Source organism: Squalius cephalus, assembly GCF_949319135.1.
Source record: "Squalius cephalus genome assembly, chromosome: 10".
NCBI lineage: Eukaryota > Metazoa > Chordata > Actinopteri > Cypriniformes > Leuciscidae > Squalius > Squalius cephalus.
This window is the reverse complement of record NC_137131.1, coordinates 3663422-3677715: the sequence shown is the minus strand read 5'-3', so window position 1 is coordinate 3677715 and position 14294 is coordinate 3663422. Positions and strand designations below refer to the sequence as shown.

The 14294-nt window shown below is 37.9% G+C and overlaps 1 protein-coding gene across 7 annotated transcripts in view; it reads left to right on the top strand.

Annotated features, from left to right (window-relative positions):
- The window catches only part of pacsin1b (protein kinase C and casein kinase substrate in neurons 1b), a 37002-nt gene that overhangs the window by 19674 nt on the left and 3034 nt on the right, over positions 1–14294 (top strand). For 4 of the 7 annotated variants that reach the window (XM_079884200.1, XM_079884201.1, XM_079884202.1 and 1 more), the window contains 8 exons: positions 1467–1580; positions 2419–2575; positions 2740–2975; positions 3707–3862; positions 10177–10352; positions 10673–10793; positions 10913–11043; positions 12845–13029. In XM_079884200.1, the coding sequence (XP_079740326.1) occupies positions 1521–1580; positions 2419–2575; positions 2740–2975; positions 3707–3862; positions 10177–10352; positions 10673–10793; positions 10913–11043; positions 12845–13029 (1222 nt within the window). In that variant the 5' untranslated portion in view covers positions 1467–1520. The remainder of the gene's footprint in view (positions 1–1466; positions 1581–2418; positions 2576–2739; positions 2976–3706; positions 3863–10176; positions 10353–10672; positions 10794–10912; positions 11044–12844; positions 13030–14294) is intronic. The other 3 variants (XM_079884206.1, XM_079884204.1, XM_079884205.1) reach the window with 1 other exon arrangement.

Below are 14294 nucleotides of genomic sequence, written 5' to 3'. Positions count from 1 at the left end.
TCAAGGCTCAAACTAAAGCTTTGTTTTTGAGCATAATGTGGCCTGGAATAGATCAGATGGATCACAGATTTGAAGTGGCTGTGTAATTCAATCATACTGAATCATTTGTGTAAGTCTGGGTGGGTGATGCCTTTATGTTCAAAGTTTGGTCTTTTTAGTGACATTAAGTGAGAATATAAATTCAGACCTGGTTTCACATACAGGACTTAGGGTATTTAAGTAGCTTTTATAAACGTGCCTTAGAAAAAAACATTACTGGTTTGCATCTTGAGACAAAACAATAGCACTGACATATTTTAAGATATTTCAGTGCAAGTTGCTTTCAGTTAAAACAGCTCAAACATGCATTTTAGTCTGAGACTAGACTTAAGCCTTGGGGGTCTGTGTTTTAAAGATTGGATGCCATATCAGGATTGTGCAAACATTACATTCTTAGCCTACAAGATCACATTGATCTCGATGTTGCTCATTTGCCACATTAACAAGTTACTGAATGTTTTGCACAGGCAAAAATGACATTTTAATGAAATTTATTCCAACAGATTCAATTAAGGTATTGTCTGGGTTTATACGAGCGCAAAACAACATAACTTAAGAATATATATATTCTCAAAATAACATAACTCATGACAATTACAAACATTCCCTATGTTGCATAGGACACTGCAACAACTTGCTTTGTCAGATGGCGTCTCTGTTTTGATTCAGTTGAAATGATGTTCTTTATCATGAACCGCCACTCACAGCAATATTGGATTCGTGAAGTGAACTATATTAGTTTAAAACAACCTTGCAGATCCATCTCAGAGTCTGCATGTCCAGAACAACAGATCTAGTTTCCACACGATTGCTAAAAGAGTCCTCCAGGGATCTGTTTTGGGCCCTATTTGTTTTCTATTTGTCAATGACTGAAAAGTTTAATTCTGAAAAGGCTACTCGGGTTGGCAACAGGTCATCATGGACCTCACTGCAAGATTGTAATACTCAGAGAACAAACTTCATGACTAACACAAAACAAGAGACTACAAGACTTCACTTTCTATTGTTTCCATGCTTTTAAGGTTACTTAAACTACTAAATGCATGGTCCTACTTGAGATTTTGAATGCTTAAAATTAATTTAACACCGCATTATTGTCCTGTAAGAGGTCTTATTAGGTAGGTATTGTAGGTAAAATTGCTTTGTTGTTCTTTCCCAGCTAGCAAGGAACGTTCTCAGAACTTTGGCTAACGTTCTGGCAAGGTATCATGCAACATTAATAGAATGTTTCTGGTCTGGTCTTTAATAATGTTGCCAAAATGTTAGCACAATAACCTTTTTAGAACATTCAGAAATAATGTTAGCAAAAAAAAAATTTGTTAGCTGAGTTGACAGTTACCATACCATACAGTTGGCTTTTTCCATTTATTGTTACCATATATGTTCATTATTATGTTCTCATAACTTTTGTCTTTTTTTTTCTGCAGTACATGGTGAATTTCATTTGTTAGCTTCAATCCTGCTCTGCCAAATCTCACAGCATGTCGGGTGCCTACGATGAGTCCGCCATGTCCGACGAGACCACAGAGAGTTTCTGGGAGGTCAGGCTCAAAAACTTACTAATCCTGGAATATTATTAGTCGTACATGTAGGTTAAATGTCTCATTCGTGCAGGAAACCACAGCTATGAAGCTCTGGTGTTCGATTAGCTGCCAGAGCGACTGTCACATGTTATTGTATCATATTGACTTTTAATGCTGTGGAAGTGTGTCATTCAGCCAAAGGGCGACCAAACATTATATTGATTAGCATGGTGTTAACATAGTATTAGAAGTAAAACTGTGTCATTATTGATTTATTGATCATACATTTGGATTGCATTCATTTTCTCCAGAGAAATTGATTTTTAGCAGATAATCTATAAACCTTTCAAGACCGACCTAACATGAGCTCTGAAATAACCACAAGATTTTGACAAAATTAAAAAATAATTGTCTATCTATCTATCTATCCATCTATCTATCCATCTATCTATCTATCCATCCATCCATCCATCCATCCATCCATCCATCTACCTATCTACCTATCTACCTATCTACCTATCTATCTATCTATCTATCTATCTATCTATCTATCTATCTATCTATCTATCTATCTATCTATCTATCTCTCTGGCAATCATAGGATGGGTAGTATAAGTCCCTCATAAAATACATTGAATCTTTGACTTTTTTCTTACTTTAATATACTTTTTTTATTTGTTCCAAATATATATATATATATATATATATTTAAATTGATTAGTTTAATTAATTCGATTTAGGATAAATACACTTGAGCGGTCACTGTTTTCTATTGAATACAGATATTTTAGCTCTAATGCTTTCGTAGTGTCCTGTCCATGACTTTAGCTATTTCAAATGGTTCTGTGTTTCTCAGGTGGGGAACTACAAGCGTACAGTAAAGCGAATCGAGGATGGCCATCGACTCTGCAATGACATGATGAGTTGCATACAGGAGCGTGCCAAGATCGAGAAGGCCTATGCCCAGCAGCTCACCGACTGGTCTAAGAGGTGGAGGCAGCTCGTGGAGAGAGGTGCTGAATGATTTATGACGTGGCCATGGAGAACCATGTTTGCTTACTTTAGAAATCCTTGAGTAGATTTAAAGTGACAACCTTGAAAGCAAACGTTGTGTCTAAATAAGCTTCTCTTTCACCCAGCTCAATCAGTTTTAATGCGTTGTTATTGTTGCTCGCAGGGCCGCAGTACGGTACTCTGGAGAGAGCCTGGTTAGCTGTGATGACAGAAGCAGAAAAGGTGAGCGAGTTGCACCAGGAGGTGAAAAATAACCTGCTGAACGAGGACTTAGAGAAGGTGAAGAACTGGCAGAAAGATGCCTACCACAAACAAATGATGGGCGGATTTAAAGAAACCAAAGAGGCGGATGAGGGGTTCCGAAAAGCCCAGAAACCTTGGGCCAAAAAACTCAAAGAGGTGAGGTGAAGTCTTTTTTTGTGATACATTTCCAATTAATGATTGCAAACGGCCTTCCAATTACATTCTACATTGTTTTAAATGTGTAGTTTTTCCACTTAAAAACATAAATATTGCTTTCAAAAAATGATTGTTAGAGGATACCAGCTTATTATTTTGCACACCAATCACCCTGAAGTGAAATGCCATAAATGCTGGTGATTTAGAGGCAGTAAAATCTGGTCTATGTTTGAATTAATATACTATTTATGCAGTAAATGGTGTGTATGCTTTGCATAGTATGCATATTTTCTGTATGCATGGAAAACCTGAGTATTTTTGTTTAAATGTGCAGTATACAACAGAGGACTGTGTGGAATACCATATCCCAGAATTCAATGTGCTTGACTTGAAACAATTGAAACGTAATGATAAAAAAAATATTAGAAGCCAAATAACCATATTTATTTCCTGAGATTATATTTGGTCACCATTTGGTGAATTAAACATGCAATGCAATGAGGTCATGTGACAGCAATGTTTAATGTGCAAGCATAATGTGTTCTGTTTCACATAATATGCAAAAAAACAATAGTATGCAGCAAGCGGTGCTATCTACTATTCTATTTCTAATATAGCCATAAACAAGAAATGACTTGGTGCGTGTTATAACTCGGCTGAAGAAATATCTTCATTTGAAACTACAAACAAATCATTGAATAATTCACTCACAATGCTTACCATGTTTGCAGTTGGAAACAGCAAAGAAAACATACCATATGGCCTGCAAGGAAGAAAAGATTGCATCTACAAGGGAGGCCAATAGCAAAGGAGAGGCGTCAGTCACATCAGATCAGCAAAAGAAACTCCAAGAGAAGGTGGACAAGTGCAAAAACGACGTTCAGAGGGTCAGCCAAGAAAACAATGCATATTATGTACAACATGCATATTTCATAAACAAACCAAAAGTGATGCACTTACAGTGAATGTCTATGGACAACTATAACATTCCTTTAAATTGTGTGCATGGCATATATTATTCTCAATGTTTTTGTATTTTAACAGTATCCAAAAAATGTTGATCTAGAATGCATGTTGGATTCAATTAAAAATATAGCTGCAAGCAGCAATACGGGGCCAAGCCCTGCAAGGCAGAGCAAGCAACAGCCGCTGTAGCGCAATGCGGAGCCAGAAGAGCAAAACATCAGAAATTTAATGTACATCAAGCACAGTAAGCACATCAATTACAGCAGCACAGCTAGCATTTAAGCACCAACAGCAGTGCAGAGCCGGAAGGAATTTAAATTATTATTTTATACACAATTTCAAAGTCGCCCCACACTGGTCTCGAACCCACGACCACAATGGTTCGGGATTCATGACGCATGGTTGAACCACTTGCGCCACCCAGAGGACATGTTTTACAAAGCTGCAGAGGAGAGGCTTCAGTGTGTGAATGAGCACACAAAATCATGTTAACGAGATTAGCATGCTAAGCTAACTTAATGCTAATATAGCTTATGATGTGGTACATCCAATGCTGGCAAAATAGATATCCTCAGATTCGACATGACGCAAGGAATCGATAGACACCAATTTTATGATTTTGTGACAAACTGTTCACAAGTTACAGCCTCTGAACCAATTATGGGTTGACCTCATTAAGTTTGCGACATCATAACTTTTTTTTTCCAGTATAGCAAAAAAATCGGGGACAGTACTTTTATGCGGCTCAGTCCGAAGATCATTTGAGTACATGTTTGGACAAAATTAGACCAATTTTGAAGGAGGAGTAGCGAAAAAACTGTTTTACATTCACTCCAATATGGCGGCCAGTCACATTGTTGATAAATAACATATGAGATATCGTTGAAATCGGCATAAGCCAAGGAATATATTGACATAAAGAAATCAAATTTCAAGCAATGTTAGCAAAAGTTATAAGCGTTTTTTCAAAAAACAATGATATCTCTGGAACACTAGGTGGCGCTGTGATCAAATTTCTCAGGTACCTTCGGGCCATGCTAATGATGATCCATACCAAATTTGGTGAAGAAATTTCAAATAGTTTAAAAGATATTGCAAATTATGACATCATTCAAAATGGCGGACACGTGGTACATCCCATCATGGCAAAATCGATATCCACGGATTTGTCATGACCCAAGGAATCGATAGACACCAAGTTTATAATTTTCTGACAAACTGTTCATAAGTTATTGGCCAAAATATGCATTTTCCATATCTCATGACCCGTAGGTGGCGCTGTTCCCAACTTTGGCATGGAACCTCAGATCATGCTTCCGATGAAGTGTACCAATTTTCGTTTCGATTGATCAAAGTTTGGCCGAGCTATAGCTTCTGAACCAATTTTGGGTCGACCTCGTTAAGTTTGCGACATCATAACTTTTTTTTTTCCAATATAGCAAAAAAATCGGGGACAGTACTTTTATGCGGCTCAGTCCGAAGATCATTTGAGTACATGTTTGGACAAAATTAGACCAATTTTGAAGGAGGAGTAGCAAAAAAACTGCATACTGTACTTTTCAAAATGGCCACTACTGTAATGGGCGGAGTCTTGATGTAAGATATTGGTTCTGATCAGCATGATGAGATAAATCAGGTGTACTAAGTTTCATTTTTCTAGATCAAAGGGTTCAAAAGTTATAACCATTTCAATGTTGGATTTTTGAACTGCTGGTGGCGCTATAGAGTTGGTCCTAGAGACTCAAAAATTGCTACAATTACTTTTCATTACCATCACTACAAGTGTGCCAAATTTCATCATTTTCCTATGTATGGTTCATAGGGCTGCCATAGACTTCAAGAGGAGGAAGAAGAATAATAATAATAATAATAAATATAGCTGCAAGCAGCAATACGGGGCCAAGCCCTGCAAGGCAGAGCAAGCAACAGCCGCTGTAGCGCAATGCGGAGCCAGAAGAGCAAAACATCAGAAATTTAATGTACATCAAGCACAGTAAGCACATCAATTACAGCAGCACAGCTAGCATTTAAGCACCAACAGCAGTGCAGAGCCGGAAGGAATTTAAATTATTATTTTATACACAATTTCAAAGTCGCCCCACACTGGTCTCGAACCCACGACCACAATGGTTCGGGATTCATGACGCATGGTTGAACCACTTGCGCCACCCAGAGGACATGTTTTACAAAGCTGCAGAGGAGAGGCTTCAGTGTGTGAATGAGCACACAAAATCATGTTAACGAGATTAGCATGCTAAGCTAACTTAATGCTAATATAGCTTATGATGTGGTACATCCAATGCTGGCAAAATAGATATCCTCAGATTCGACATGACGCAAGGAATCGATAGACACCAATTTTATGATTTTGTGACAAACTGTTCACAAGTTACAGCCTCTGAACCAATTATGGGTTGACCTCATTAAGTTTGCGACATCATAACTTTTTTTTTCCAGTATAGCAAAAAAATCGGGGACAGTACTTTTATGCGGCTCAGTCCGAAGATCATTTGAGTACATGTTTGGACAAAATTAGACCAATTTTGAAGGAGGAGTAGCGAAAAAACTGTTTTACATTCACTCCAATATGGCGGCCAGTCACATTGTTGATAAATAACATATGAGATATCGTTGAAATCGGCATAAGCCAAGGAATATATTGACATAAAGAAATCAAATTTCAAGCAATGTTAGCAAAAGTTATAAGCGTTTTTTCAAAAAACAATGATATCTCTGGAACACTAGGTGGCGCTGTGATCAAATTTCTCAGGTACCTTCGGGCCATGCTAATGATGATCCATACCAAATTTGGTGAAGAAATTTCAAATAGTTTAAAAGATATTGCAAATTATGACATCATTCAAAATGGCGGACACGTGGTACATCCCATCATGGCAAAATCGATATCCACGGATTTGTCATGACCCAAGGAATCGATAGACACCAAGTTTATAATTTTCTGACAAACTGTTCATAAGTTATTGGCCAAAATATGCATTTTCCATATCTCATGACCCGTAGGTGGCGCTGTTCCCAACTTTGGCATGGAACCTCAGATCATGCTTCCGATGAAGTGTACCAATTTTCGTTTCGATTGATCAAAGTTTGGCCGAGCTATAGCTTCTGAACCAATTTTGGGTCGACCTCGTTAAGTTTGCGACGTCATAACTTTTGATCAGAGAAGAATAAAAAAAATCGGGGACAGTACTTTTATGCGGCTCAGTCCGAAGATCATTTGAGTACATGTTTGGACAAAATTAGACCAATTTTGAAGGAGGAGTAGCAAAAAAACTGCATACTGTACTTTTCAAAATGGCCACTACTGTAATGGGCGGAGTCTTAATGTAAGATATTGGTTCTAATCAGCATGATGAGATGAATCAGGTGTACTAAGTTTCATTTTTCTAGATCAAAGGGTTCAAAAGTTATAACCATTTCAATGTTGAATTTTTGAACTGCTGGTGGCGCTATAGAGTTGGACCTAGAGACTCAAAAATTGCTACAATTACTTTTCATTACCATCACTACAAGTGTGCCAAATTTCATCATTTTCCTATGTATGGTTCATAGGGCTGCCATAGACTTCAAGAGGAGGAAGAATAATAATAATAATAATAATAATAAGAAAACTAACAGATACAATAGGTGCCATAGCCCCTTCGGGGCTTGGCCCCTAATAAGAAAACTAACAGATACAATAGGTGCCATAGCCCCTTCGGGGCTTGGCCCCTAATAAGATCTGTGGTCTGGTCTCTTTTGATATTCTTGTTAATATTCAAAACTGACCACAATAGATTCAGCAGACGACAGAAAACAGAAATATCCTCAAGCAATTTCATCCTCTATTCATTACACCAGCAGGTCCGACTCCCCAGGGCTTACTTTCATATTACTACCCTGCCTTTGGACCACTTAATAGGGGTGTTCAATAAATGGCCCCCTAGCGCACCGTACAGCCAATTCATTAGCCTTTACTCTAAACCAGCATCCATTATAAGCACTTAACCCAGAGTCCCAGTGGAGCCAGCTCTGCCACAATAGAACAATGGGCAAGCTGGACATTTGAGTGACAGCAGTAGTTAGCTATAAAACCATCCCAAATAATTATATTATTAAATTAAGAATATGGACACATGCTCTAACTTTACAACTCACATGTCACCCCTAAAAGAAAAATATATAGAGGTATTTTGCATAAAGCAATCAAACCTGTGATTAAGATGTTTGCATTTTGTCATTACTTTCATGACATTTCCATCAGAAATGATCAATTACATAAATGTGTCTGGACATTTAACTTTTGAGCTAATTTGATCTTATTTTTCTTATTCTCATTACTAGGGCTGCACGATTTTGAGAAAAAACCTAATTGCGGTTTTTCTGACAAATATTGCGATTGCGGTGCGATTTTCGATTTTTGCGTTCGATACTTTTAAGTGCATAAAACCTAAAATTATGAATAAAATATGTTACTTTTACGACACAGAGGGTTAAATAAACTACATACATAGTGATTGAGGTAATGAGATTGTTTGATGCTTCGTGATTATTAAATACCTGAACCTAAATACCAAAGAATAGATTGGTAGTGTTTCCTCTGGATCTGGCCACGGCACGTCGACATATTTTACATTTAGCACTCTTTTGCTCCACGTCGTTCTTCGCGAATCCAAAATAAGTCCAAACAGCTGAAGTAGCCTACCACCCTTCTTGTTAACCACAAGTGTTCCCCCGCTTCCTCTCCCGTCACCGAAGAAGTGCCTTCGGCCATTTCTGCGTAGTTACAAGCTTGTTCTATTGGCACAATTCGAGGTACACGACACGTTGTGTGTTAAGAGCCTGTTTACACCTGGCCACTTAATGCGTTTTCTCAGATCGGATAGCTATCTGATTTGTCAAAACGATTCCATTTACACCTGGTCACATAAATGTGTTTTTGCGAAACGGATTTAAATCCGATCTTCAATTCCCGCGCTATATGCAGATTTAATGGAGTGCCCGTCACGAAAGCAACATATATGAGCTGCATTTTATTGATCATCAGCTAAAAATTTCTAAATCAAAGACCGCAATAAGAGAGAGCGGCAACAGCCCTGGTAAGATCATTTCATTTCTCTTTTAATGATGTTGATTGTGTGTTAAGCGTCTGCGACTTAGTTTCACTTTGATTTGCGATAGTTTGCACGTTGGCTTAATGAATATGCTCAGCTGCTCATCTGCGGTGACGCGCGTGTTCCAGTAGCGTCGTCATATCTCGCTATAACATTACATATAGGCGGATATAGCCTATAACACGCTCTCACACGTTTATATTTGAGCATTTTTGGGAGGAGTACAATTTACATGGTTTCAACAACCAGATGCATTTACACTTGTCCAGTTTCGTCTGGAATGCGGCCCAGACCTCCTCCTGAAGTGGTTTGAGCGATCGGATTCAAATCCGTCTCGAATGCGTTTCGGAGGGCATTTACACCTGGTCTTTTCACGATCGGATAGCTATCCGATCTGAGAAAACGCATGAAGTGGCCAGGTGTAAACAGCCCCTTAGCTGCTTTGCTGCTGACAGAAAGCCGGTGCACTGCATACAACCTTGTTGTTTCCATTGCCATTTCTAATTGGCCAGCAAGCCAGGAACGCAAGATTCGACCATTTTGATTGGCTAATAGGTTTGTCACTCAAATGTTAGAGGCGGGGGAAAAAACCTCAGACTCCTGAGGTTAGGTTATTGCGGGAGTTAAAACCTCAATATCGATGCGATAAAGGTTAATCGTGCAGCCCTACTCATTACTATGATAATTCTTAAATTACTATAATACAGTTATTTTAATACAGCAATATCCTATCATTATTTTTTTTTATTATGATAATGAGAATTTGGGGGGAAATGTAAGCATCACAATATATATCTCAGTGGTCCTAAAAATAGTTTTGTTTGTTATTTAAAATAGGTTTACCTAAATTTCATTTTAAATTGATTTTTTTTTTTTTTTTTTTTTTTTTTTTGCAGTCTACTTATAATGCCATGGTTTTGTGTACCAAAGTCATTATTTAGTTTAACATGACCATTTTCCATCCTCTCTGACACTTGAACAGGGTTAGAATTTAATAGGCTTTAATTTTAGAACTTTATGCGAGTACCCTTTGTTATGATTGGCTCACCTCTTCATATTTACATAAATGGGACATCTCATGTTTATGCAACAAGATTTAAGATGTTGTTTATTTTGTGTTTCAGGCCAAAGAGAAATACGAGAAGACCCTTGATGAGCTCAGCAAGTCCACGCCGCAGTACATGGAGAACATGGAGGTCGTGTTCGAGTCGTGCCAGCAGTTCGAGGAGAAGCGGCTGAACTTCCTCCGCGAGGTGCTTCTGGATATCAAACACCATCTTAACCTCACTGAGAGCCAAAGGTCAGCTTGAAATCAGACACAGATCTGGTCTCCTAAGCCTGGTGGTCTGAAGTCTACTTATTTTTATTACCGTAATGCATTCAGAATGCATTTTTATGTCATCTATATGCTAGTGTCCTGTTGACAAACTAAACTTTTAGCAGATGTGCACTATTATTCAAATGTTTGGTGTCAGTAATATATATTTTTTAAAGAAATATTTTATTCAGCAAGGATGCATTAAATTGATCAAATGTGAATAGGAAATACATTAGCACATATGAAAGAAAATTGCATCAGTCATTAGTCTCTTAATAAACTCTATAATTCATATTCTACAGCTATGCCACAGTCTACCGGGAACTGGAGCGCAGCATCACCTCCGCCAGCGCCCAAGAAGACCTCAAGTGGTTCAACAACCTCCACGGGCCAGGCATGCACATGAACTGGCCACAGTTTGAGGTAAAGTCCATATGTGGGACCAGTGGGAATGTATCTGTATCTGGTGTAACTTAGGACTGTTCATTTTATTTAACAGTTACTGAGTATTTCTCATATAATTCCTCTTGTCTCTAAATCAGGAGTTCAACCCAGAACTGAGCCACTCTATTAATAAGAAGGAGAAGGTGAAGAGGAACCATGATGGGATCACGTTGACTCAGGTCACACATGGTGTAGATCCGGGCACACCGCAGACTGGAACCCGGAGCAGGTACTGAGGTTTTTGTGTTATTTAACCCTATAAAGCCTTCTGTATCATATTTGATACACACATTTCTAAGGCCTCTAAATCATCAACTTTGAAAAAACCTGTTGCACACAATCTACTACATGCCTTCTATCATCAGATTGATAGTTTATACATTTAAAGCAAGTAATCATAAAAACAGCCTCCTTCAGGTCGTGATGTTTTTGCTGTAAAATCTTGACTTTTTTTAGAAAGTAAATGTAAGAATAACTTTCAGATTTTTATTAATATTTCAATATTAACATTTACTGGGCTAAACCAACTTTGATTATCCATTTATCATATATATATATATATATATATATTTAAATCATGCTAAAATGTTAGTATCAAGTATGATACATCAGGCTTTTGAGGAATGTATTTTTTCATCGCTCAATCATCCTATATTATACTACGAGGCTGATGAATGCTTGATTCTGATTGGCTGACAAATGTTCTAAGGTTTGCAGTTATTGTCAGGGAAACGTGCAGCTAAAGTAGTTCCAGCAGGTCTTGACCGCATTACAGTTCCATATCACTTTGCCAGTTATTATAAAAGTCCTTACAGCCTACAACAGCAAAAGATCCAAAACCCACAACGACACTGACCAAGCAAATAAATATAGTTATATATTATAAAACGATAAAACCGACAAATTATTTCCATTTTTTTTGCCACAAAATTAAGTTTTATTATTAACGTAAAGTACATAGTCTCTTTCTCCTGCTCTCTCTCCCACTCAAACACACTCACACAGATACAGTACGGACACACACTCACACAGAAACGTTGTCAGCGCTGCTCTGATGATTTTATCAGTAAAATAGTTTAGAAACTTAAAAGCTACATGACATTTCTCACTAGCGAGGTAATAACGGCACTGTTCTTGAAGCAGATAAACTTACAGTTTCGCTATTAGTAGAGACACTGCTGACCGAACACATACGCTTAATCTCTCGCTCTCTCTCTCTCTGTATAATAACTGCAATAATCACTGCATTAGTCTACTATCAATGGCTCAAGCCTCTGTTTTTGGAGTTGTGGGATAAGATCAAGATTTGAAAATTTGTCCTTCACAGAAGAGTGTTTTAATGACAAAAACCTGACAAACGTCTTGAAATACATAATCTGAACAATGTCTTGAAGTGTGGTAACCGTAGGATAAGCGGAATAATTGACTTTGGTCTGTTGAATTAATAGAAAATAAGCCAACTCCACTGCACGTTGTGGTCGCATTATGCTTATTTTCTAATAATTCAACAGCCCGCTGTCAATTAGTCCTTACGTATTGCATTGTATTATATATTTTGCCTGCCACAATTAAAACTACAGGGCTTTGATCATAAAACTAAGCATTTAAATATCATCCTAATAAGACATATCTGTAATGGTTATGTTCTTTATGTGGGCTGTTTTTCCTTTCCAATCCCATGTTTCCTTCCTGTGTTTAGTTCCTGTTCCTAGTCGTTTTCTAAGGTTACTCAATGGTTAATTGATTATGTTCACCTGAGTCTTGTTTGGTTCCTCATTTAGCCATGTATTTAAGCCCTCAGTTTGGTTCTTCTCTTTGTCCTATATTGTCTTTGCATTAGTGAAGCCGTTACGTTGAGTGTTTCCTTCTGGATTGCCTTTGTTTTTGTAAGTAAAAGTACATCTGCTGCAACTTAGATCCTCTGCTCCTCTTCCCTTGCCTGCACTGTGCTGTCTGTGTTCTCCATTGTTGCTAACGCTAACCTCTGGAGAAACTAACCTGCGCTTCTCCCGTCTGGTTGTCGTGTCCAGCGTGAGCAGTTACGAGAAGAACCAGCAGTTTTCTGCCGAGTGGTCTGATGATGAGCATCCGCCTGCCGCCCAACCAGCCAGTGAAACAAACGGAAATCCATTCGAAGAGGAGAGCAAAGGAGTGCGAGTGAGAGCGCTGTACGACTATGACGGCCAAGAACAAGATGAGCTCACATTTAAAGCTGGTGAGAATCATGTTTTTCAAGCCTTTCTCAAGGCTGCTGATCAAAAATACAGTAAAAGATGTAAATATTGTGAAATATTGCAATCTAAAATAAATCTGTTCTATTTGAATATATTTTAAAATGTAGTTTTATTCCTGTGATGCAAATACTTCAGTGTCACATGATCCTTCAGAAATCGTTCTAATATGCTGACTTGCTGCTCAAGAAACATTTCTGATTAATATCAATGTTGAAAACAGTTGAGCTGCTTCATATTTTAGTGGAAACTGATACGTTATTGAATTGAAAGTTCAAAAGAACAGCATTTATTTGAAATAGAAACCTTTTGTAACATTATAAATGTTACATTTTAAATTGATCAATTTAATGCATACTTACTGAATAAAAGTATTCATTTCTTTTTCAGAAAGAAAAAAAAAGGTTTTGAACAGTAGTGTAAGTGCATATTATATGTTGGTTATGGCTCTGGACATGCTGTAGCCTACAGTTATGTTTATAAACGTTTTCCAAACATTCCAGGGCTCGACATTAAGCCTTGTGTGAAATCGATTACCTTATTACAGTTAACACATTATTAATCACTATTTACATTGAATGTAATAAAATCAGAATCATTCTAGTCTGACATTTTTTTGGTACTTCCCAGGTTATTTTTTCCTTTTTGTTTTAATCAGGCTACTTAGCAAGAAAAATTCTCTTCCGCTTGCCCTTCCAAAAAAATTAACTTTCCGGGAAAAGCGGACAAGCGTTAATAATAGAGAGCCTAAGTCCCTCCCCTTCCGGTGGACCACCATGGGACCTTATTTCGGAAAAATATTGTATGGTAGTCAATGGCGAGAGACAACAAATATTTTGATCTCGTTTGAGTTGTGCCCTGAATTACACATACGATGTTTGTCAATTTAAAAGATACATTTTAAAGGGGGGGTGAAATGCTATTTCATGCATACTGAGTTTTTTACACTGTTAAAGAGTTGGATTCCCATGCTAAACATGGACAAAGTTTCAAAAATTAAATTGTATGTTTGAAGGAGTATTTCTGTGCCAAAAATTGTCCTTCCGGTTTGTCACAAGTTTCGGAAAGTTTTTTTCGAGTATGGGCATGTGTGACGTCAGATGTAACGGAATTTCCTTATACGGGTCCTAAGGGCACTTCTCCGGTAAGATCGCGGGCGCGCGCGCACTCGTACACCAGAGCAAGAGAGGGAAAGCAGTACCTCATCTAAGCGCTCTGCTCGGCTTTAGGGAAGTCAGTGTCACCAAAG